This window comes from Vombatus ursinus, unplaced genomic scaffold (assembly GCF_900497805.2).
Source record: "Vombatus ursinus unplaced genomic scaffold, bare-nosed wombat genome assembly UNPS02014806.1, whole genome shotgun sequence".
Lineage (NCBI taxonomy): Eukaryota > Metazoa > Chordata > Mammalia > Diprotodontia > Vombatidae > Vombatus > Vombatus ursinus.
The window spans coordinates 1,441,388-1,468,418 of record NW_020954584.1 but is presented as its reverse complement, the minus strand read 5'-3'; the positions used below and the strand labels follow the sequence as shown (position 1 = coordinate 1,468,418).

The window sequence follows — 27,031 nt, the reverse complement described above, 5'->3', positions numbered from 1 at the left end:
TTATTCTATTTGTATGTTGCTCCATAGCTTCCCCATAGCATTTTTTACTTCTGCATTCCTCAGCTTATAGATCAAGGGTTTGAGCAAGGGAGTTCCAATGAAATAAAATACAGACACCACCTTATCTACAGGAAAAATAATTGGGGCCGAGTATATATAAAAATACAAGGGACAAAGAACATAATGACCACGATTATATGGGAGGTACAGGTGGACAAGGCTTTACACTTCCCTTCCGCACTATGATTTCTTAGTGAATAAAGGATGAAAACCTAGGAGGTCATTAGAATTGCAAAGCTCATCATGCATATGATCCCACTATTGTAAATAATCAATAGTGTGTCAGTGCAGGCCAATCTCAGCAAAGGCTGCAAGTCACACAAATAGTGTTCAATCACATTGGGACCACAGAAGAGCAAACTCAAGGCAAAGAAGATCTGGGTGATGCAATACAGAAAAGACCCCACCCAGGCTAATATTACTAAAATCCCACACATCTTCTGGTTCATGATGACTGTGTAGTGCAGAGGCTTACAGATGGCCACACAGCGGTCATAGGTCATGAGGATAAGGACCTAGACTTCCATACATCCAAAGATATGGATTTCAAATACTTGAGTCATGCACTCATCAAAGGAAATGGTCGGCTTTTTAGAGTGGTTGTCTACAATCAGTTTGGTTGCTGTAGTACTAGAGATACAGGAGTCTGCAAAGGACAAATAGGTCAGAAAGAAATACATGGGGGATTCAAGTGTGGGACTGGTCTTGATGGTCAAAATGATGAGCAGGTTTTCTAACACAGTTGCAGTGTAGAAAACCAAGAAGATGGCAAACACTATCTTCTGTTTCACTGGGTCTTGTGTCAGTCCAAGAAGAATGAATTCAGTCATGTTTTTCATTTCTAAGTCTTCAATGAAAATGATAAGGATATATGTGAGAGCTAATCATTGCCTAAACAGAAAGAAAGTAGCATTAGGAAAACAAATCAAGGAACCCTGTTTCTTGCTGAATCATTGTCTGTTCTCAAGTATTTCAATGTTATGTGTACCTTTAAAAATCTTACATAGAATATTACTAGGAACTTACACTTCCCATAATCCATTGCGATCCACCATCCACATTTCTTGGGCTTGTTTATGAAGGAATAAGTGTCTATGTCACTAAAAGGATAGAGTATGACTTGATCAATTATTGAAGTTCATACTGAAAACTGACAATCTCCTTGTCTATTTCCTATTCTCCTGCTAGAGTCAATCTTATTTTTTATGTTATTACAATATTTCATAGGTTTGATTGATAAGAAACTTTCCCTTTCCTTAAACCTAAATATGTATCTTCATAACTTATAACCATTGTTTCTACTTCTGATCTCTGGAATAAATTGGAGGGGGCGTTCCTCTTTCCATATGACAGTTCCTCAAATAATTCAACATGTTATCATGTCCTCCTTAAATCTCTTTTTTTTAAATAAAAAGCATTCCAGTTATTTAAACTATTAAATGGCATATAATATGCAGTATGCTTACCTTCTTCATTGTCATTCTATGGAGGTCTTACATTTTACAAATATGTTTTCTAAAATGTAGCACATTGAACTGAGCAGAATACCCCAGATGTGATGTAATGAGGTCAAAGCACAGTGTGATTATCAAAATCCTTTTGAAAAGTACAGTTCCTGTAATTCAGTAAACATTTCCATATACATAGATATGTATGTATATGTATATGTACATGTATATGCATATGTATATGTGTATGTATATGTATGTTTATATACATATGCACATGTGTAGTAAATGCTATGACCGATAAATACACAAGTATAGGCACAGACACATGTGTATGTATAAATATATATGTGTGTGTTTAATATTGATTCACATATAAATTAATTTATAATATGGCATCATTATCATTCTATTCATCTCTCATGGTAGTGACCATATCAAAAAAGTAATGAAGATTAGTCACATATGAATTATTCTTACTGAAATTCATTAGTTCATGTTGATTAATACTTCTTTTGAGAATGATCACAAATCATACTTTAGCAATACATTTTATATATTCTCCAAAAATTCAAGTCAATCGTATTAGTTACATTTCAAGAAGCTACTATCATTCCCTTTTGAGAAAATCACTCTTTATTTCATCCAAAAGGCAAGAGAACAATATTAATGGTTCCTGTTCAGAAGGGGTTTCCTTTTTATTAAGAAACTCATAAATCTAGATCTGAAACTGACCATACAGAATATCTGGTTCAAATTACTTATTTTATAGATGAGAAAACTGAGAAAAAGACATTTTGAGTCATTTTCCAAGGTCACATAAGTAGTAAGTGAAAGAACTAAGAATCATATTTGTGACCTCTGACTCTGAATTCAGCCCTCTTACCAATTTACTATAGGGTCTTTCAACTAAAACCACTAGTAAACACAATTGATAAATGGTCAAAGAATATGAACAGTTTTCCAATGAAGAAAACAAAACAATTTTTTAGTTATATGAACAATGCTCCAAGTAATTGTTGTATAAAAAAATGCAATATAAAACAACATTGAGATATCATTTTACACCTACCAAATTAACTAAAATGATTGAAAGGGAAATATTAAAGGGCACGTGGAAAATTTGGGACATTAATTCATTGTTGGTGGAATTGTGAACTGATCCAAACATCTTTAAGAGTAATCTGGAATTATGCCCAAAGAATTTTTAAATTGTCTATACCCTTTGACCTACCAACACCACATTTAGGTCTATTTCCCTAAGATGATTAAGGATAAAGAAAAATGACCCATATGTTCTAAAATGCTTACAGCAGTTCACTTTATGGTGACAAGAAACTGGAAATTTGAGGGATGCCTGTTAATTGGGGAATGGCTAAACTAGTTGTGGTAAATGATTTTGACAGGACACTACTCTGCTATAAGAAATGATGAGCTCAATGATCTTAGAAAAATACAGAATGATTTGCAGAAAATAATGAATAGTAAAATTAGCAGAACCAAGAAGACATTGTATACAGTAACAGCAATATTGTTTTAATAATGTCTTTGGGAATAGGTCATTTTGACTATTACATATATCAAAATTAATTATAAAGGACATGTGAAGAAAGATTCTATCTGCCTCCAAAGAAAGAACTAGAAATGAGCATAATATGTCTGTCTGTGTATGTATGTATGCGTATACACATATATGCGTGTATCCATGTGCATATACAGACACATATGCATACACACATGCATATATGAGCATGTATACATGTGCAAATGTATATATACACATCCACAAACACACTTATGTATATATGTATACACATATATACATATATGCATACATACACATATATATGTATATATACTCTAATGGTAGTCATCTCTAGGTCAGCGGAGAGGGAAGAAAAATAAGAAAAAGAAAAAAATTACATGATAAATTTATTATATATTTGAAGGGAATAGCAAGTTGTACATAATAGATTTGCAGTTTCATGTGTAATTATCTTTTTTATTATACTGTTATGGAAATGCTTGTTTTATTCCATAAATTAAAAGAATAAAATATTTTTAAATATACCATGTAAAACACTGAGAATGATCATAATGCCTATCAGTTGTCCACATGATTATAGTCACACTGATTAGATACATTGGATATCACTAAGGCTAAAATAACACTGGGTCATTATCACTGGGTAAAAGGATTGTTAATGAGACTGATACAAGAGAAAAAATTTATAACTTCTGATATCTAATCATAGGGACAGTCAGGTGTTGCAATGGATAAAGCACCAGTCCAGAAGTCAGGAAGACTCATCTTCCTGAGTTCTGATCAGGTATCAGACACTTACTAGCTGTGTGACCCTGGTCAAGTCACTTGACCGTGATTGGCATAGTTTTTTCATCTATAAAATGAGTTGGAGAAGGAATGGCAAACCACTCCAGTATATTTGCCAAGAAAATGACAGATAGGAACACTAGGAGTCAGACACAACTGGAAAAAAAATAACAACAAAACCAAATTATAAATGCAACACCTTTCTTCCCTTTTCTAAATTACTTTGTGAGACTGATTAGCAAATAAGACAACAAAAAAGTAAAATTACAAAATTTCAAATTTAAATGGAACTTATTTAATCCACCTTCCTTTCCTTCTAATAATCCCTTCAACAAATAACCAACAAGTGTTTATCCAAGATTCGTTTTTTTTAGGATTCTCTCTAATGAGTTTCAGATTTGGGGTAGAGGCAGATTTTGTTTTCTATTCCAACTTTGAATAACTGCAATTGTTAGGCATCACTTTTTCTAGTTATCTTCTCCTTTCCTTCCCTCCTTCATGTCTTCCCCTTCCCTTTTTTATTTTATGTTTTTATTAATAAATTTATTTATTTTTAATTTTCTACATCTACTTCCACAAGATTTTGAGTTCTAAATTTTTACCGCATCTCACCCCTCCACCACCCCAAGATGTCATGCATTCTGAATACCCCTTCCCCCTAGTCTGCCTTCCCCTGTATCTCTCTCCCCCTTCTCTTATCCCCATCCCCTTCTATTTTCCTGTGGGGCAGGATAGATTTCTGTACCCCATTTCCTGTATTTCTTATTTCCCAGTTGCATGTGAAAATATTTATTTTTCAACGTGTGTTTTAAAAACTTTAGGTTCCAAATTTTCTCCCTTCCTCCCTCCCCACCCACCCTCATTGAAAAGGCAAGCAACTCTTCCATAGTAGACATGCTGTGAAAAACTAACTCTATTTCTCTTAATCCTATCCTTCCTCCCCATTTATTCTATTCTTTCTGTAGACCCTGTCCCTCCTCAGAAGTATTTGCTTTTGATTACGCCCTTTCCCATCTACCCTACTCTCTATCATCCTCCTACACTCTTTTCCCCTCCCCCCCCCCATTTTCCTGTAGGGTAAGACAAATTTCTGTGCCCAAATGAGTGTGTATTATTCCCTCCTTAAGTCAAATCCTATGAAAATAAGATTCAATCATTCACTCTCACCTTCCCCCATTTCCCCTCCACTGTAAGAGCCTTTTCTTTTCTGTTTTTTTTTGCGAGATAATTTACCCTGTTCTTCCTCTCTCTTTCTCCTTCTCCTTGTATAATCCTCTCTCACCACTTAATTTTATTCTCCAGATATGACCCCTTCATTTTCAACTCACCCTGTTCCCTGTATCTATCTATCTATCTATTTATCTCTCTGTCTGTCTAACTATCTATCTATCTACATATATATTTTCCCCTTCCAACTACCCAAATACACACAAAGATCTCATGAGTTACAAATATCATCTTTCCATGCAGGAATGTAAACAGTTCAACCTTAATAAGTCATTTATGCTTTCTCTTTCCTCTTTACCTCTTAATGTTCCATTTGGATCTTGTATTTGAAAGTCAAATTTTCTATTCAGCTCTGGTCTTTTCATCAAGAATGCTTGAAAATCCTCTATTTCACTGAATGACCATTTTCACCTTTGAAGGATTATACTCAGTTTTGCCCAGGTAGGTGATTCTTGGTTGTAATCCTCTATCCTCTGCCCTCTGGAATATTATATTCCATGCCCTGTGGTCCCTTAATGTAGAAGCTGCTAAATCTTGTGTTATCCTGATTGTGTTTCCACAATACTTGAATTGTTTCTTTCTGGCTGCTTGTAATATATTCTCCTTGACTTGAGAACTCTGGAATTTGGCTAAAATATTCCTAGGAGTTTTCCTTTGGGGATCTCTTTCAGGAGGAGATCAGTGGATTCTTTCCATTTCTATTTTGCCCTCTGGTTCTAAAATATCAGGGCAGTTTTCCTTGATCATTTCTTGAAAGATGATGTCTAGGCTCTTTTTTTGAGTGTGGCTTTCAAATAGTCCAATAATTTTTAAATTTTCCCTCCTGGATCTATTTTCCAGGTCAGTTGTTTTTCCAATGAGATATTTCACAATGTTTTCTAATTTTTCATTCTTTTGGATTTGTTTTACAGTGTCTTGATTTCTCATAAAGTCACTAGCTTCCAATTGTTCTATTCTAACTTTTAAGGAAGTATTTTCTTCAGTAATCTTTTGGACTTCCTTTTCTATTTGGCCAATTTTGCTTTTTAGGACATTCTTCTCCTCATTGGCTTTTTGAATCTTTTACCATTTGGGTTAGGCTATGTTTTAAGGTGTCATTTTCTTCAGTATTTCTTTGGGTCTCCTTTAGCAAGCTCTTGACTTGTTTTGCATGATTTTCTTGCATTACTCTCATTTCTCTTCCCTGTTTTTCCTCTACTTCTCTTACTTGCTTCTCAAAATCCCTTTTGAGCTCTTCCAAGGCCTGGGAGTGATTCATATTTTTTCTTAGAGGCTTTGGATGTAGGAGTTGTGACTTTGTTGTCTTCTAGTTGTATGTTTTGATCTTCTTTGTCACCAAAGTAAGACAATATAGTCTGACTTTTTGCTCCATTTACACATGATCCCGGCCAATTATTTGAGTTTTAAACTCTTTGTTAAGGTAAGAGTCTACCTCCAATGTGGAGAATGTGCTGTCCCAAGCTTCGTGGGTTTGTACAACTGTTTTCAGAGATACTTCTGGGGACCAGTAAATTTTCAGTTCTTCTGAGGTGGTGTGATAAGGGGCCAGGTGTTTCCTCTGAACTGCCACAACAAGCTCTGCCACACCAGCACTCTTCCTCACCCCAGGACTGCCCCTCACATCTGTGGACCAGCCCCAAGCACGGGCAAAGCAAGAAATTCCTGCCTCAGCACTGGCAAAGAGATCTCTACAATCCACCTCTGATCAGCCACTAGATTCCCCCTCAGTGTTTGGGCCAGAAGCTCAGAAGGCAGCCACTGCACCTGAGGCCAAGCTCAGAACTTGCATCTGAGACCTAACTCCTCTCTCACCTCAGTCACAGACTTTTCCCGCTGACCTTTTAAATTGTCTTCGGTGTTCGTGGGTTGAAAAGTAGGGAAACTGCCACCGTTGCCTGTGAATCAGTCCTCTGAGGCCTGCTCCAGGTTCGCTGCGGTCTGCACATCTATGCCAAACTGTGTTCCTCTCCCCGCCCAGTGTGGTATACCTTTCCAATCAACCATCCAAGTTGTCTTGGGCTAGAAATTTGTTTCACTCTATTTTTTTGCGGGTTCTGCTGTTTTAAAATTTGTTTAGAGCCATTTTTAATAGGTATTTGGAGGGGTTTGGGGAAGAGCTCAAGCTAGTCATTGCTTTCACTCTGCCATCTTGGCTCCACCTCCCCCCTTTCCTCTTTTCTCCCTCCTTTCTCTCTCCCTCTCTCTCTCCCTTCCTTCCTTCCCTAGATTATGTATAGGTTCCAGACAACAAATATAAAATTAAAGAGAATAGATAATTACCAGGAGATGAAAAAGCAAGAGAAGGTTATAGAGAAAGGGTAAAAATTGTTGTGGTCACCATTAAAATACAGGCTGAAGGTAAATGGAAAAATGACACACCTAGGAGATATTTGAGATACATAATAAATCTCTTACATCAGAAACATCGTATAGCTCCTTAAAATGTTTCCCAAGGAAAACCAATGATGTAGCCTAGGAGCATTTTGAATAATGTCTAAGGAAAAAATACCAAGATTTCCATGACCACATGTCTGCACCAAAGAGCCTGAGACTGCAATTTTAAAAGGATAGGTGACTGAGGCAATGTGCAAATTCCCCATGCACTATAGGACTGCCACTACTGTACTCACATTAGCATCTCATCTCCAGGCTTCAATCTCATTCCATCTGTTGCAGTGCCTCAGAGCAGTGGTTTCACCACATTATACCATCCTGGCTTCACTACTTTGCCATGCCTTCCCATCAGGAGAAAATCAGGCTGTTTCCATTGCTCTACATGTGCCCTTGCTTCCTAAGGTTTTGCCATATACTGCGGATTATATTTCACTCAGACCAACCTAGGATTTACTGGCATGTAATCATTTAATATTATGTTGGGTTGTGGGAGAATTACACACCTCAATCTTGGCAAAATAACAAAAACAATAATGACTACAATAATTTCATTAATAACAATGATTATAAAAATAATGAGAAAGAAGGAGAGTGAGAGGGAGAAGGAGTAGGAGGAGGGGAAGGGGAGAAGGGGGAGAAGGAGGAGGAGGAGGAGGGAGGTGAAGAAGAAGAAGAAGAAGCAGCAGAAGAAGAAGAACAAGAACAAGAAGAACAAGAAGAACAAGAAAGAGGAGGAGAAGGAGGAGGATTAAACAGATAGGTTGGGAATGGGATAACTGGTTGCAATGGTAACCTATTTTTCTTTTCACTGTGTCTTTCTCTGAATCCTTTTCTTTCTCTCTTCATTTTCACTTTCTCTATATTGCACTTTGAAGATCAGAACATGAAGCTTTTTGTTCTGAGTTATGATATTTTAGTCATTGTGATGTTTCTAGATCTTCATTTTAAAACATGTGCACTAGGATTTTCTCTTTCTCCAAGGAAAATAAAATAAGTTAATAATTAGTTTTGTATTCTCTAGATTGTGAGTCTAGGTGCTATTACTCACATTGCTAGAAGAAAGAGACCGAGAGAGAGAGAGAGAGACAGACAGACAGAGACAGAGACAAAGAGGTAGAGAGACAGAGAGACAAAGAGACAGCGACACAAAAACACCGAGACAGAGAGATGTGAGTCTTTTTAAGGATTTGCATCTATTTTCAGAATCATGATTTTAACTGCATATAATAAAAATGCTGAAAACTAGAAAGGAAATCAATTATATTGAATTTTGGTTATCAAAACAATTACTATGTGTTTTAAATCTACGTTAATAAAAACTGGCTCAGAGAAGAGCCTTATCCAAGTGATAAGGTCTGCAAAGATGGGTGTCATAAAATATGTGAGGTCATACACAAATGCATGTTGTCAATTAAACTGAGAACCATCCCTTCTGACAATTCATATGGTTATGCCAAGAGTTTCCTTTTCCTTGACTCTGTGTTGCTTAGGGGGCAAATTAATAGATGTCTCTTGATAAGTTTTTTTTTTTAATTTTCCTGTTGTAAATATCCTGCTTTCAGTAAATAGGGAATTATCACACTAACTATGACAAATCTTTTTTTTCCCCCAGAATCCTCAAAAGGGACAGTTAAAGAAGTTCCTACCTTTGATAGTCAAAGAATCAGAAACTTTTTGCCTTCCAGTTCTCAAATTTTACAAGGACGAAGGAGGAACTTGTATTGAAGCATCTACTCATTCAATGGTTCCAATTCTCCATCATGAGCTCTACTCTCTGCAAAAAATGACCAATATTGATCTCTGAACTGTCTTGTTATCACAGTTTGTGAGCCCAGAACATTACATCTGTGCCACCAGGGAAATAAGAGAATTATTTTATGGGAGAATTGATATCACAAATTCATCTGATGTTGGTCAGGACAAGAGCAAATTTCTCTGGCCAATTAGTGTGAGTCTGCCCCAGAACAAGACTGTGGCTCATTTGGGAAATAAGAGAATGGAATCTTTTATTCATTTTTCCTTCCTTTCCTGAGAGTAAAAATATCATTTACATCATTGTTACATAGGTCAAAGGAAACTAAAGTGGGTCATGGTGGAAAGCTGCCAACATCATGATCTTAGCACCATAGTTCTCAAAATACTTCTAACAGGGCTTCTGGACCCAGGGACCATTGATTTCTCATCTTATATTTTAACTGTTACAATATAAGTGGCCTCCCTTTCATTCCATGTGTCTTTATTTCTGTGTTATTCTGAGATGTCATCAATGGGTTTTACCAGACTGTCCATGAAATGCAAAATCTTTAAGAATGACTGTTCTAGGCCATAGTTAACCCCCTCAAACATATGGAGGTAATGACTGGACCACCTCTCCTAGCATAAATGTGAAAAATTTCCCACCATCCTCTTCAGTGCCATTCTCTTTGTCATTGCCCTATGGCTACAACCATAAAATTCTTTGTGACAGCCCAACGATGGCAGAATGTTAGAGTAGGATGAGATCTTAGAGATCATATAATTTGGCTTCTTCATTTAACAGAAAGAAAACCCTGGTCATCACAAATTTAGTGCATCATCTAAAAATGTGATTTTTAAAGGATACAATCTTTCAGGAGTAAACTAGAAGTTATACCTTGCAAACTACCACAGCTCATCAATGGATAATAAGTAAATCTTTTCTATCTTTGTAAGACCTGACCGCATGCGTTTTATTGGCATGGACTGTGAGTATCTAGGGTTATACAGAATCACCTACATAACACAGTGAGTTATTAGAGCTAAGCTTCTGGTCTCTTAATGCATCCCTCTAATAAGGAACTCACAGAAAACCCTGCTATCATTACTTTAACTTTTAACGCAATAGTTATGTATTTCCATCTATGGGGAAATTAAATTTTCATTTAGTATCTAAATTTTTCAAGCTGCTGACATAATCTAAATGTTAGAAGAAAAAAAATACCCACTAATATATCTAGTTCAGTCTCAGGTTTGATTTCCTGAAAAACTTCTCTTTGTTTATTGCTCAAAATGCACATGGTGAGGAAAGACACCTCCACTGACTGGGTCTTCAATGTAGTCTTGATGTGACATGGGTATGAAAGGCAGAAAGTCAATTGCTATCAATGGATACAATAAGAAACTACACAAGGTGGAAATTTCAGAGATGCAGTGTAGCTGTGGGTCTTAAATAGAATAAGTACTCAATAAAATTTACTTCACAGATGCCTTCATATTGTGGCAGTTTATTAGGAGGGAAACTAAGAATCAAAAGGACTTTTAACAAATGTATCAATCTTGACATAATATTAGTCCTTTTAAAAATGAATTATAGTTTCAATTTAAAAAAAAATATTTTCCTGCTATAGCTGACAGTGAAAAAAAAATCTTGTAACAAACATGAGCTGTACTAAGGAATACATTCTAGCATTGGCAATGCCAGAAAATGTATATTTCAATCTCCACTTGTTTCATCAATTCTTTGTCTAAAGTTGTTTTTTTTTTATCCTCAGTCTTCTGAAATCTTGTTGGCATTGAATTGAGAAGAGTTTTAAGTCTAATAAAGTTCTTTGTCATTACAATAATTTTTTTTATTATTATTATTGTATAAAATGTTTCCTTTGTGCTGTTCTCCTCACTCTACATAAGGTCATAGAATTCTCTGATACCACCCTCTTTATCCTTTCTTACCTCACAACAGTATTCTATTCCACAATATTTTTCAGTCATTCCCCATATGTGGACACTCTTCTAAAACTGAATAATTTGCCTTCACAAAAAAGTTATTATAAATATTTCTGTATGATACACAAAAGCTATCTTTTTCTTTGAATAAATTGAGGGATGAATCTAGCAGTAATGTTGTTGTGTTAAAAAAGGGTAGGAAAGTTTTACAAACCTTGGGGGCATAATTCCTTATTGGTTCCTGGAATTGCTAGACTTATTCACTCTTCCACTAAGAATTCAATTAATATACCTGTTTTCACCCAGACTCTAAAGTATTTTTCATTTGTTTTTTTTTTTTAATATCATGAATCTGTTCGTTTTGCAGTGCCTAAAAGTATTTTTAAAATTTATATATCTCTTATTTTGATTTGTACCTTTTTAATATGACTATTTTTATATTTTATTTATCATTAACATTTATTTATTTTTAATTTTCAGCATTCATTTCCACGAGATTTTGAGTTCCAAATTTTTTATCCATCTCTCCCCTCCCCCCACACCAAGACAGTGTGTCATCTAATATAGGCTCCACATACATTCATATTGAACCTATTTTCACATTAGTCATGTTTTAAAGAAGAATTAGAGCCAATGGGAGAAACCATGAGAGAGAAAAAAAAGAAAGAATAAAAAAAGATCAAACAATTTGCCTCAATCTGCCATCAGACTCCATAGTTCTTTTTCTGGATGTGGATAGCACTATCCATCATGAATCCTTAGGAGTTGAGTATGACTGTTTTTTAGATTGAATTTCTTTCTTGGAAACAATCTGTTAAAATCCTTTGGATACTTATCAATTGGGTCATGTCTCTTAATTCATATACATTTGAGTCATTTCACTATATGTATATATTTTTCTGATATTTATCAAAAAACATACTGAATATATCTTTTTTATTACTTGAACAAGATGTTTTCAGAGGAAGAAATTCAATCTAAAAGTAGCCATATTTAGAAAAAGGCACAAGCCACCAATAATAAGAGATATGTAAATTTATGAACAAATTTAAAAAAAAAAAGAACTTCTTTGGCTTCACTGAAAAACCAATAAAATGGCAAAGCTGATGAAGAAAAATAAACTTTTAAAATTGGAGAAGTTGGAAATATAAAAAGTCAAGAATATTAAGAGGAAAAAAAGAAAAAAATATGCTGTAAAAGGAAATATGATGGAATGTATTTTAAAGGAGAAAAGTCAAAGTGACAGTGGCAGGCAGTCTGAAAGTGTAAGACATCTCCAAAGGCCTCATGATAGAAAATCCTATCCACATCCAAATAAAGAACTATGGAGTTTGAATGCAGATCAAAGCATACTATTTGCTATTTTTTTTCTTCTATCATGTTTTGTTTCCTCTTTCTGGTTGTTCTTCCTATTGGTTCTAATTCTTACTTACAATATGACTAATATGAAATTATGTTTAATAGGAATGTTTATGTATGACCTACATAGATTGTATGTCATGTTGTGGAGGGAAGTAGGGAGAGAGGGGGAGAAACTTTTAAAACTCAAAAGTTTACGGAAGTGATTGTTGATAAATCAAAATAAATTAATAAAGTTTAAAAAAAGTCTGCAAGTGTTAACATAAAGGAATATGTCAATTCTTCTTCAAGGCCTTGTGTTTTAAGAGGTATGAGAAAAGGAATGTCCATCTTTGGATAAACTTCCAATATGTTTTGTATCCTTCAATGAGAATAAAAAATGGAAGAAATATGAGAAAAATACATCAGAAATAAAATAGAGGTTGGTAACAGAAGAAAAATACTCCCATGGGCATAGTGGAAGAGAAGCCTCAGGAGGAACAGGACAGAGGAAGGCCTAGTATGAGTTCAATAAGAGGAGGGTGGTTATATGACTGTCAGTAGATCTATAATTAAAGCTCATCTACCTTTCTGAGGCCTGACAGAGCATGTGGTATATTTGCATCAGCTGTGAAAATCCAAGATTATGCAGATTCATGTACATACTATAATGAATTAAGAGAGGCAAAATTCATTTTTCTTAATCACACTTTCTAATAAGCTGCTCTTAGGAAAGCATTTTTATTGGCATTTGCACTCTTATTTCACTAACTCTGTTCTTTTTTTTTTATTCTATAGGAAATTTGAATTTGAAATGTGTTCTCAAAAATCTTCACAGCTGCTGACCTTGGCTAAAGTGTAGAAGAAAATACAACACCTGATTTGAATAGTTAATCAGGTTTGATTTCCTGCAGCATTTCACTCTCTTCATTATTCTGGGTCCAAAGGGTATAGAAAAACACCTCAACTTGCTTTAGAGGCATGTGGGACTTCAATATAATTCTAAGGTAACAAAGCTATGAAAAGGGAAAAAAATGTGACTACCACTGATAAGGACAATAAGAACTTGTTTAAGGTAGTGTTTGAAAGATTTAAGAATATTTTGGGTCTGGAATATAGTAGAAACTTAATAAAAATTAGTTGATTTATGCCTTCATTCTGTAGCACTCTAACATGAGTGAAGCAAACTTTTACAGATGCATCAATGTAAGCATGACATTAGTGTTTAAAAATTAATTATATTTGTTTCATTTAACAAAAATCTATCTTATCTCCTTCTCTCCACCATTAGAAAAATATTGAAACAAATATAGATGGTGAAACAAAACAAATTCCTGCATTGATCATCTATAAAAATAATTTACTGATTCTGTACACTGAGTCCATCACATTTTTGCCCAAAGGTTGTTAGTATGTTACATCTGTACTCCTCTGGAATGAAGTTTGGTCATTGCACTGCTCAGAGAATTGATTTTAAGTCACCTTGTCATTATAATGTTGTCTTTCATTACAATGTTATTTTCATCATATAAATCATCCTCTTAGTTCTGATCATCTCACTTTATATCAGTTCATAGTAATCTTCGCAGATTTCTCTGAAATTGTCCTCTTCATTTCCTATACACAATACAATTCCATCCCAATTATACACTATGATTTTTTTATTCATTCCTCAATTGTTGGATACAAATCCTTTTAATTTGCAGTTCATTGCTACCATAAAAGAGCTGTCATATACTATGTATGCATACACACACATACACACACACATTTTTGTGTACACACACATATGTATAAATGTCCTTTTCCCATTGTATTTGGTCAATTTAGGGTATAAATTGAGAAATACTCTTTCTAGGTCCAAGAGTAGACATATTTTAATAACTTTGGAGGCACACTTCCAAATTAATATCCAGCATGACTGGACAAGTACACATTTCTACCAAAATAGAATTGATGTAACTTTTCTTCCCCTGTATTTCCTGCTTTTGTTATTTTCCATCTTCTGTCAAATTTTGTCACTCTGAAGGGAGTGAGGTGGAGCCTCAGAGCTGTTTTAATTTCTGTCCTAAAATATTGCTGATTTGGGGCATTTTTTTTCTCATCTATAATGATATTTTGGATAGTTCCCTTGGAAAACTGCCAGTAATTGTTTTTATTATTCATTAATTGGGGAATAATTCTCATTCATATAAATTTGAGTAAGTTCCTTATGTATCTATATAACTACTATTAGAGCTAAAACTACTGATGATGATGATGATCATATTTATATAATACCTAGTATATTTGTTCAAAATGTTTTACAACTATTATCTCATTTGATTTTCACAATAATCCTGGAGATAAGAACTATTATTATCTTCCTTTTCAGTTAAGGAAGCTGAGCAAAACAGACATTAAGCTAGGAAGTATCTGAGGCATAATTCAAACTCAATTCCTTCTGACTCTAGGCTCCAAGCTCTATCCACCGCATCACCTAGTTGCTAAATTTGTACAGTTATCGGGGGGGGGGAGTATTATAAATAGTTTCTTGGTTTCCTGCTTCTCTTCTAATTTTGCCTTCTGGACTTGTTTTCTTTGTGTAAATCTTTAAAAAAATGTAATGTAAATTGTTCATTTTGCCCTCTGTGATGTTCTTTATCTTTTGTTTGGCTATAAACTCTTCTCATGTAAAGATCTCAAAAGTTTTCTCTTTGTTTCTCTAGTTTCTTTATGTTGTCACCCTTTACATCAAAGTCATGAATCCATCAGAAGCTTATCTTGCTGGTCTATACGTAATTTCTGCCAGATGGCTTTCCAGTTTTCCCAGCAGGTTTTGTCACATATTTAATTTTTAGCACAACAGCCTGGATCTTTGGCTTTGCAAGACTGGGCTCATTTTCTTCTTTAATTTATCTATTTTTTTAATCAACCTCTCTCTTCAGTATCTAATTGCTTTTATGAGATGATTACTACTTTGGAGTATAAATGGAAATTCTGTAGCTTCTTATACCTTTTTCCTTAAGATTCCTGACCTTTTCCACCAGATGTATTTCATTTATTGTTTCCATAGACTAAATAAGTTAATTAAGTAATATTTTGTATTATATTCTCTTGGACAACCCACAAGCAATTAGTATTTCCTTGATTATCAAACTATTTATTTCTGTAAAGTGTATTTTGTAGTTGTTTTACTATATTTCTTCAATGTGTCTTAAAAAGCTAGACTCACAAGTATTTTATCTTATGAAGGAATTTTAAATGGAATTCATCTTTCTTCTACTGCTTTACTTTGCTGGAAATATGCAGAAATGCTAATGATTTACGTGCAATGATTTTATACCCTGTAACTTCGTTCCAGTTGTTAATTCTTTCATTTTTTGTTGATTCTCTAGAGGTCTCCAAATAAACCATCATATCACCTGAATAAAGTGAATATTTTCTTTCTTCTTTACTTCTGAAGATTTCTTCATTTTTTATTGTATTGCTATAGTTACATTTCTGTTATTACATAAATAATATTAGAGAAAATGGGCAGCTATTGTTTACCACTTATATGCTGGAAAAGCTTCTATTTTATCTTCATTATATATAATGCTGAGTCTTGGTTTTAGAAAGGTTTTACCTTTCTATCATATTAAACAAAGGGCCATTTATTTTAGTTTTCTTATATTTTAAATCAAAATTGGTGTTGCATTTTGTCAGTTTTTTTCTGTATCTATTAATATAATAGGAAGGAAGGAAGAAAAGGAAGAAAAGGAAGGAAGAAAAGGAAAGAAAAGCAAGATGCCATAAGGGCTAAAACTGGTTTGAAGTTTGCATATATACATACAGAATAAAACCCTCAGTAGTCTTTTGCCTCAATGGGACCCTGAAGATCTGTGAGTATCTATGTCTGAAAACGGCGTTGATTTGAAGAAGCCTCTGTTCAGACCTTGTTTTCATCCCTCCCTTACTTAGGTAATGTAAGAATTATATAATCCAGCTAGAAAAAAGAAGGGTGCACACACAGAGCTTGGGGACAACTTCTCTACTTCTTGGGGGATGTGTATGACCACATATTTCAAACATGCTGCAAAACTTACATTGATCGGTGTAGTAAAGATCAATTGCTTCCAATGTAGAGCTGCCATCTCTGTGTCTCTGAATTGCTTTGGCAGAAAGTCCTGGAAGTCTCAGATGATGAGGCATCTGTATTATCCAGCTGTGAAATCAGAATTTTCCCTTAATAAAAGGGGGATTGAGTTCAATCACAACTAGAGACATGTTCATTAACTTCCAAAGTGAAGCCATATGTTTATTCTGCTATTGTCAGAAAAAAATAATCACTCATTTCAATTTTTAAAACTTTACATAAAAAAAACCCTTTATATAAATAAGAAAAAAATAAGATTTCTTCTGTTTTGTAGAAGCATCATCTTTGTGGTCCCTTTCCCCTTTTCTCAAACTCCTTCCTACATAGAACATGTATAGCCAAATGTGTACCTTTTCTTCTAAGAGATATTTATGGACATTTCTTCAACGTTCTCAAACTGTCTCAGTCTCTGAGGGACTGAGACTCATCCCGTTTGTGTGGACACAATTCAATTCATTTGGCTTTGGTTGGTATTAAAGGAAATCTACTTGGCCAAATAGTTCTGACTTGAACTGATGACAGCCTTAGACAAAATTGGGATGTTTTCAAATTGGGCCTTCAATGCTTTTTCCATCACTTTGATTGGAACTGAATTATTACTTCCTACATGACACCATTTCTGAGGACACTCAGGCACTCATCCACTTTTTTTAAAATTTTATTCTATTTTTAGGCAATTGGGGTTAAGTGACTTGCCCAGGTTCACACAGCTATTAAGTGTCAAGTGTTTGGTCTGAGGCCAGATTTGAACTCAGGTCCTCCTGACTTCAGTGCCACTGCACTATCCACTGTGCCACCTACCGGCCCCCAAGGGAATATTTTTCAGAGATAAAGAGGAATGGGTAAAATGTTCAAAGCTACACAGGCATAATAACAATTTGGATATTTTAGCCAAGAACATAGTGAAAGGAAGATCTACTTTCAGTATCCTTCCCCTTTCTTTTAACATCCTTCTGTTTGGTCTACTCTACTCTTTTTAGCCTCTAATTTTTACATCTGTAGAATCAGTTTCCTGCTGGTCTAAACATTTAGAAAATGACCCTATGTTACTCAAAATCTATTTCTAATTGAAAGGTGTTTGTCTTATATTTTAGTTCTCAAGAAGTAAGCAGGTAGATTGTGTGGTGGATAGAGCACTGCATCCATTGTCAAGATGACCTGAGTTTAAATCCAACCTCAGAAATTGACTAGGCATGTGACTCTAGGCAAGCTACTTAACCTCTATCTACTTCAGATTCCTTCTCCATTAAAGGTAATAATAACACTTCTTTAGAAGTTTTCTTATAAGGATAAAATGAGGTAATGTTTGTAAAATGGTCTGTAAACCGTAAAATACCATATATGTTAGCTATTATTATTACTGATAATAAATGTTAGTTAATGTTACTTAAACTCTATCTCTTCAACTCTGTCTCTCTCTCTGTCTCTCTCTGTCTCTCTTTTTAATTTTCTGTCTCTCTTTGGTGATCCTGTCAAGTTCTTTACATAGAGCAGACTCTGCCTTGCTTTCTTAGAAAACTTACAGGCAATACTTCAGGCATACATAATCTATATCTAATAATAAACATTATATATCTAATGAAGTAATATTTAATATGCCATTTTCTTTTAAAATTATAAGTCAATCTATGCTGAAATAAAGTCAGCAAATTCAAAATTGGGTTATTCTAAGAAAGATCATGGAGTAAGCATTGGCAGAGCAATTGAATAATGGGGAAAACAACAATGGGAACTCAAAGTTGTAAGTTTAATTTCACTAGATTAAAAAAATCTTTTTTTTGCAATATCTTTTCCTCAGACTCATATTTTTCTTTTTTTGTCACAAAATTAGAAGTAGAAGTAATCTTAGAGGACAGATCATCTAGGTCCCTAATTTTCATTAAAAAAAAGGATCCACACATAGGAATTGTTGTGGTAATGTCACATAGGAAATACATAGCAGGCATAGATTTCAAAATCCTTCCCCCTGGTTTGAATATTCTCATCCCAGTTCTACTGAACCTAAGAACTTATTTTATGCATCACAATCAAATTCTCAACTCAAGGTTTTTGTTTGTGTTTGAAATGATAAAAGAAGAAAATCTCATCTTTTATGATTTTCATATTAAGAGGAAGTAATATCAAAAGTTTTCTCTATCATTTAAAAAAATAAAATTTATTTTGCAATATAATTTGAGCACTTGAATTTTCCTCATGAGTCATTCACCTCAGATTGGTAAAAGGCTCTGCCCAATGATCAATGTACCAACCAAATATTTATTAAGCATATATTGTGTGCAAGACTTTCATAAAATAGACCAACCAGCAGAGATTCAGAGATTATTTATTCTCCTATTTTTTTTTTGCTTGTTTGGTCAGCTGGACTCAATATTTCCCATAAAGCCCCTCTTTTGCCTGTGTAGTCTTCTGCTAAAGTGAATAACTTAAGGTTTAAAAAGATAATACCTACATGTATTGATGACATCAGTAGCAGCAGCAGTAGCTGTTCATTATCAATAGCTATATATTGCCTAAAGGTTTTCAAAGCATAACATTTAGTATCTTATTTGATCCTACCTGCTCTATGAGGTAGGTGCTATGATTATTCATATTTATAACTGAGGGAAATGATCCTGAGAGTTTCAGTAACTTTCCCATGGTCAAAACAGAGGAAGCACATATAGCAGAATTTGAATTCAAGTCTTACTGTTTCTAAGTCTAGGATTGCATCTACTGGGCCACCTATCAAGATGTGTGTGAAAACATATATATATATATATATGTATATGTACATATACATATATGTACATATATACATGTATAAATAAAAATATGAGTCTATACAAACATGAAAAATTCACTAAATTCAATAATTGTTTAAAAACTACTAACAGTTAGGATTTGCATTAGAAGATGAACAAATGAAGTTAAAAAAAATCCTACCCTTGCAGAATTTTTATTGTGTGGAAAAATGTGTCATTTACACAGATAAATGAAATATAATTTATAGAGACTATGACCCAGCTGGTCATTTCTTGATCTATTGAGTCAACTTCTCTAAACCATTGCCATGTTCTCTGTGGGGATATTAGCCATAGCAATGACAGCAAAGAGAAATTGAAGGCATAAAAATAGGCATTGAGGAAACAAAAGTATCACTCTTCACAGCTGATATGATGATATAGTTAGAATATCCTAGAAAATCAGCTAGAGAACTAGTTGAAACAATTAACAACTTTAGCAAAGTTACAGGATATAAAATAAACACACAGATATCTGAAGAGTGTCTTAAACATTATACATAAACTACTAGCAAAGAAATCTATTACAAAGAATATATACCACGTGGGATTTATACCAGCAATGTGGAGCTGGTTCAATAGTAGGGAAAAAATGAGCACAATAAATCATATCAATAACAACATACCAAAAAGTATATGATTATAATATCAATAAATTCAGGGAAAAAAAAGCTTTTGATAAAATCCAACACCCATTCTAGAAAACATAGGGAAGAAGTGGAGTCTTTTTTAAGATGATAGATAGATTCTATCAAAAACCAAGAGCAAGTATTATTTATAATAGGAATAAACTAGAAGTCTTCCTAAAAAGATCAGAGGTGAAGCAAGGATGTCCATTATCATCATTATTACTCAATATTTTATTAGAAGTGCTAGCTTTATCTCTTCCTGTTGAGTTTATTGGTAATGGATAGAAATAATGATGATTTTGTATCAATAGTTTTAAGAGAAAACAGTCTTTAGTTTTATTGCTCTGTTTTTGCTCTCCTTACTTTAGGTATCAAACCATATTTTTATCATAAAAGGAAATTGGTAGGATTTTTTTAACATATTTTTTCCAATAGTATGCGTAATATTGGCATTAACTGTTCCTTAAGTGTTTGGTAGAATTCATTTAAAAATCTATCTGCTTCTGGGATTTTTTTTTCCTGATGGAGTGCATTTATGGCTTGTTCAATTTCTTTTTCTTTTCTTTTTTTAGTTATTATTTTATTAATTAATGTATTATTTTTACTTATCAACAATCATTTCCATATGCTTTTATTCTTCTCCCCCATTCTCCCCACAAGCTTTCCCAAGACAGCACACAATCTGATATAGGCTATACATATACATCACTATTAAACATATTTTCACATTAGTGATGTTGTAAGTAAGAATTAGAACCAATAGGAGGAACCACAAAAAGAGGAAACAAAACTCAGCCGAAGGAAGAAAAAAAATGGCAAATAGTATGCTTCCATCTGCATTCAAAATCCATAATTCTTTCTTTGGATGTGGATAGCATTTTCCATTATGAGGCCTTTGCAGATGTCTTAGATTCTTGTATTGTAGGAAGGGTTAAGTTTATCAATATTAGTCATCATACAACGTGGCTGTTATTGTGTACAACATTCTCTTGGTTCTGCTCATTTCACTCAGCATCAGACCATACAATTCTTTCCAGGTTTTTCTGGTCAGCCTATCATCATTTCTTACAGCACTATAGTATTCCATCATATTCATATAATACAACTTGCTCAGCCATTCCCCAATTGATGGGCATGCTCTCAATTTCAAAATTCTTTGCCGCCACCAAAAGAACTCATATAAAAATTTTTATGTGTAGGTCCTTTTCCCATTTGTATGATCTCTTTGGCATATAGCCCTAGAAGTAGTATTGCTGGGTCAATAGGACTTCCACTTCCAGGTGCCAAGATGGCAGAATAAAAAGGTAGTCACTGTCACCCTCCCTATCAACCTCCAGAAGCCCAGAAAATATTGCCCTTGAAACAGCTGAACCAGAAGAAAGATGGGGAGCAGCAGTCCAGTAGCCCAGGTAGCATGAAGGATTAACAGGAAAGGCCCCTCTTCCCCTGGGGGAAGGGGAGCAGTACAGAAAGGGAGGCATCCCAGCAAGCTAGGGGAGAGCCCCACTTTAGCACACCAGGAGGAGATACTCAAACCCAGTGGTGGAGCAGGTAAATACCAACACCAGGACTCCAAGTGCCTCAGTGGGGGCAGGGGAACCAGTGGAAACCAGCTCAGAAAACCACCAGGTGCCATGGCATTCTACTGCAAACAGGTCTTCCAGTGCCTCAGTAAAAATAAGGGAAGCAGAACTACAAATGGCACCAGGTAGAAAAACACCCTACAACATTTATCTGAAAGGAGCTGAAGAAATTGAAAGGAAAGGAAAAGCAGGCAACCTAGAGTTGCCTTAGAGTTCCAGCCTTGCTGATTCCAGCCCAATATCAGGCAAGCTGCCAGAACCCTACAGGCTCCAAATGCCAACATCGGAGGCCCCAGCACACAAAACCAGTGACCAAGACCTAGGCTTCCAACACAAGAAGCTTGGGTCAGTGCCCTCTGCTCCCTAGCAGAAGAGCTCAATCTCTTTAAAGGCCAGGGAATAATCAAACAACAGGAGCAAGAAGAAATGTACCATAGATTCATGTTATGAGAACAGTGAAGATCACGACAGAAATTCTGAAGAGGACTACATTGTCAACAAACCCACATCTGGAACCTCAAAAGGGAATATGAACTGAAGCCCAAAAAGACTTCTCAGAATAGCTGAAGAAGGATTTTAAAAGTCAATTTCTTTTTCTAACAAAGGAATATTTGAGTATTTCCTTTTTTATAACTTGAGAAAGTTTTATTTATTCTGACCATTCATCCATTTTATTAAAAGTGACAGTTTTACAGGCATCTAAGTGGGCAAAATAGTTTCTGCTAATTGTTTAATTTCATTTTCATTTGTAATGCATTCCCCTTTTCATTTTTGATTTAAGTAGTTTTTTTTTGTTAAATCAAATTCACCAGCAATTTGTTCTTTTTTCTAATTGGTTTAATTCTCTGCATAATTCATTGATTGGTTCTTTCCCTTTTTCATTAATGTACAGATTTATAGACATAATTTTTTTTCTCCTGGGGGCTGTATCCCACAAATTATAGAATGTTGTCTCGTTGTTTTCATTACCTTAAGTGTGATTTTGATGGTTTCTATCATTCATTCTTTAACTCCCTCACTCTTTAGAAGTAGATTATTTAATTTCCAAATAACTTTTAAGGTATGCTTTCATAATATTTTATTGAATTTTCATTGCTTTATGGTCCAAAAAGTTTGTATTTAATATTTCTGCTTTTCTACATTTTTGGTGATGGTTTTATGCCATAATAGATGGTCAATTTTTGTGAATACATCACGAACAGGTGAGAAAAAATTATTATTCCTATTCTGATTCGATTTACTCCAGAAGACTAACATATCTAAGTTTTCTAAGATACTATTCATCTCCTTAACTTTTTCTTATTTATTTTAATGTGAAAAGAGCTACAACAAAGAATCAAAGAAAAAAAATTCAAATTGGACACAAGCAGGACAAGAATTAAAGAAAAAACATAACAGTGGTAGTGGAAACATTAGATGAAAAAAGAGTAACAAAAAGTATGAAACAGAATTAACAGCTTGGTAAAAAAAAAGTCACAAAAATGTTGAAGAAAATAACCCCTTATAAATTAGCTAAATGGTAAAAGAAGTAAAAAAAAAACACTGTAAAAAAAGAACTTCTTAAAAGGTAGAATAGGGGAAATGGAAAAATAGTTACTAAAGCTGACTAAAGAAAATAAGTTCTTAAAAATTACAATCAAGAAGTGGAAAATAATGATTCCATGAGGCATCAGGAAACAATAAAACAAAGTCAAAGGAATGAAAAAAATTAAAATGTGAAATATATCATTGAAAAAATGTGACCCATAAAACAGAACAAAGAGAGATAATTTAAGGGTTATTGGACTGACTGAAATTCAAGATAAAAAAAAAGAGCCTAGACATCATATTTCAACACATTATAATGGAAAACTACCTTGTATCTTAGATCCAGTAGGTAAAATTGAAATTAAAAGAATCTATTGGTCACTACCTGAAAAATATCCCAAAATAAATTCTCACAGGACAATGAAAGTCAAATTTGAGAGTATTCAGATCATAGAAGAAGCCAGAAAAAAACAATTCATGTACTATGGAGAAGCAAGCAAGGTCATTCAATATTTAACAGGTTTCACCATAAAGAAGCAGAGGACTTGAAATATGATAAGTGGAAAATGGATTGGAATAAGAAAATATTTAAGTGGGAAGACTTGACAAAAAAATTGATTGCAGTATTTGAGCCAAGTGAGATTAAATAACTTGTTATGGCCCCACAGCTAAAATGTATCATTGGTTGAATCTAAAATAGTTCTTTATGACTCAAAGTTGAAGACTTCATCCACAATTTAATCCAATGATAGTGTGTGTGTGTGTGTGTGTGTGTGTTTAATGAAAGGTAAGTTTATAGAAGTATATTATTGAGAGAATGAGATGGAAAACCTCCAAATGGCTTCATTACAGAAGAAATTCATGTACTGTATCATAAGTCTTCCAAAATTTTCTGTCAAGCAGGCTTGAATGAAGATCAGCATATTCAAATGTGGAAAATTGCAAAGTGAATTGAAGAAGTGAATTATGTTAGTGCAGTTATGAGAGGTAAAATGTTGATTACTGAAATTAGCAAGGGAGATTCTAATTCTGAGATTTAATTTCACTCAATTTGATACTGTACCTCTTTCTTTCTCAAACCACCTTTATTCCACCTAGGCTCACTTTATTTTCTATCCTGTATTCAAAAGACAAGTAATTTAGAGGTCTAAAAGGCTCGAGGGGGCAGCTAGGTGGCCCAGTCAATACAGCACCGGCCCTGGAATCAGGGGGACCTGAGTTCAAATCCGTTTTCAGACACATAGTACTTCCTAGCTGTGTGACTCTGGACAAGTCACTTAGTCCCAATTGCTCCACTAAAAAAAAAAATCCTTTCTTAAAGGCCCGAGGCAGAAGTGGGAAACTCCAGCTTCAAGGCCACATGTGACCCTCTAGATCCTCAGGTGTGGCCCTTTAACTGAATCCAAACTTCACAGAACAAATCCCCTTAACAAAATGATTTATTCTAGAAACCTTGGACTCAGTCAAAAGTTTATACCCAAGGATTTGGAAGGCCACATGGGGCCTTCAGGCCCAATGTTCTCCACCCCTGTCCTTGAGGTTCTGTGGTCCAAATCATTGATTTCATTGTTGACAAAACAAACATACAGAAAATTCATTTTTCCCCTAAATCATACAAGAAATTAAAAGGAAAGATGGAATTTGATATCCAGCATTCTCTCCATTATGCCACAAAAGTTCCTCTCTTTCATAACTTTATTACCTTTTATTCACTTTGAGACAAAATAAAGTCTTCATATTAACATTTTTTGCTATTTGAAATAATGATAAAACCAAAGTAAATGTCATATTTTAAATTTTTCATGTTAAAATGAACAACATTTTCAAAGGCATAAAATAAAATACATTGAATTGCAGGGTGAATGAAAATTCTATTGAAATATAGTTATCAAAATATTGTTAAAAGTCCATGGATCCAAGGTTAAAAATTCTTGAATATTGTCTTTATTATTATCATATATCAATTTTAATTCTTCCAGTTTGCACCGAACATCCTTGAAAACAATAGAAAAACAAATACTATGCTTGAGTACATTATTTGTCACCTGGAGTCACTCAGGTGCTCCATAGCTTCTTCATGGCATTTTTTACTTCTGTATTCCTTAGGGTATAGATCAAAGGGTTGAGGAAGGGAGTCATAATGTATAGAAGACAGACACCAACTTATCAAGAGGGAATGTGGTTAGGGGTCGAGTGTATATGAATATGCAGGGACCAAAGAACATTATGACAACAATGATGTGGGAACTGCAAGTGGAGAGGGCTTTATGCTTCCCCTCTGCACTATGGTTTCTCAGGGAGTGCAGTATAATTGAGTAGGATATCATCAGCAAAATGAAGCTTAATGAGCATATGGCTCCACTATTGGAAACTACTAAGAGATTTAATACATATGTGTCCATGCATCCCAGCCTCAACAAAGGTGGTATGTCACAGAAATAGTGGTCAATCACATTGGGACCACAGAAGGGCACACTCAAGATGAGGATTACCTGGGCAATAGAGTGCAGAAATGACCCTACCCATGCCAATAGAATCAGGATTGCACACACCTTCTGTTTCATGATGACTGAGTAGTGTAGAGGTTTACAGATGGCCACAAAGCGGTCATAGGCCATTAAAACAAGGACCAATATCTCCATGCAACCAAAGAAATGCATAGCAAATAGTTGGATCATGCGCTCATCAAAGGAAATGGTATTCTTGTGAGAGAGGTTGTCCACAGTCAGTTTGGGAGCTGTGGTGGTAGAGAAACAAGAATCTGTGATGGATAAGTAGGTGAAGAAAAAGTACATAGGGGAACCAAGTGTGGGACTGGTCTTGATTGTCACAACAATTAGTAGGTTCCCCACCACAGTGGCAGTGTAGAACACCAAGAAAATGGCAAATACAAATTTCTGCTTCTCTGGGTCCTGAGTCAGTCCAAAAAGAATGAATTCAGTTACATTCTTTCTCATCTCTAGGACTCAAGTGGGAAGGACACAGGTGAGAACTAGTTAATATGACAAAGGAATAAAGAAGAATTAATAGAGCAGAATTTGAGAGATCTCCATCAAAGAAACACTGCTAGATTCTTGTTTGAGGTAAGCTTCTATTAGTCCTATTTTCAGTCTTAGATAGGAAAGCTTTAAATACAAAGTACCCCCATAATCTGGTAAAGTTCGTCTAACATATTTCTAGCTTATGGGATGTGTGTGTGAGAGAGAGAAATTGTTGTACTGTCCTCTGTGCAGACATATATATATATGGCAACATGTGTAAACTTACAGGAACACATGAATAGATAAGTGTGGGTGGGTTGAAATCAGTGCCATTGGGTAGAATTATGAGTTCACAGATTCATTTGATAATTTTATTTTATTTTGCCATTTTACTCAGTGTGTGTGTGTGTGTGTGTGTGTGTGTGTGTGTGTGTGTGTTATCCAAAAACTCAGACTCTAACAATGCCTACCTTTCCAGGGTTAACATCTTGGGGGATAATTACTGTAATCTACCAACATACATACTAATCTGCTGGAAACAATACAGACCTAGATTGTTCTGATTCAGTAATTACTTTCCTAGAATCTCAAATTTTGAAGGGAACTCATAAGATGTTTTTGTCTACTCTTAACTAAAAAAGAATGCCTTTTATACCTTCCCTGAAAAATAATCATCCAGCCTCCAATTGAATATAACCAATAAAGAAGAAAATGTCTTTGCATTTCTATTATACTTTATTAGAGTTTGAAGTTTTTAAAATTTTTTTCCCTGATAGGAGGTTTATATTTACTTCTCAGTAATCTACCAAAATTGTCACTAGTTGTATACCATGAGATCAAATATTAAAATTTCTGACCTCTCTTTGTCTTTTTTTCCCTCTATCATGTGACTGACAGCCCTACCAATAATTGATAATGACTCTTATATTCCCTA

At 34.5% G+C, this 27,031-nt stretch overlaps 1 protein-coding gene and 1 pseudogene across 1 annotated transcript; both read right to left on the bottom strand.

Moving 5' to 3' along the window:
* On the bottom strand, window positions 1-1,102 carry LOC114051843 (annotated as a pseudogene).
* Window positions 1,103-25,251: 24,149 nt separating this feature from the next.
* LOC114051879 (olfactory receptor 4C11-like) lies at window positions 25,252-26,073 on the bottom strand. Its single transcript, XM_027874265.1, has one exon. The coding sequence runs from the start codon at window positions 26,071-26,073 to the stop codon at window positions 25,252-25,254; it is 822 nt and encodes a 273-aa protein (XP_027730066.1).
* Window positions 26,074-27,031: the final 958 nt, after the last annotated feature.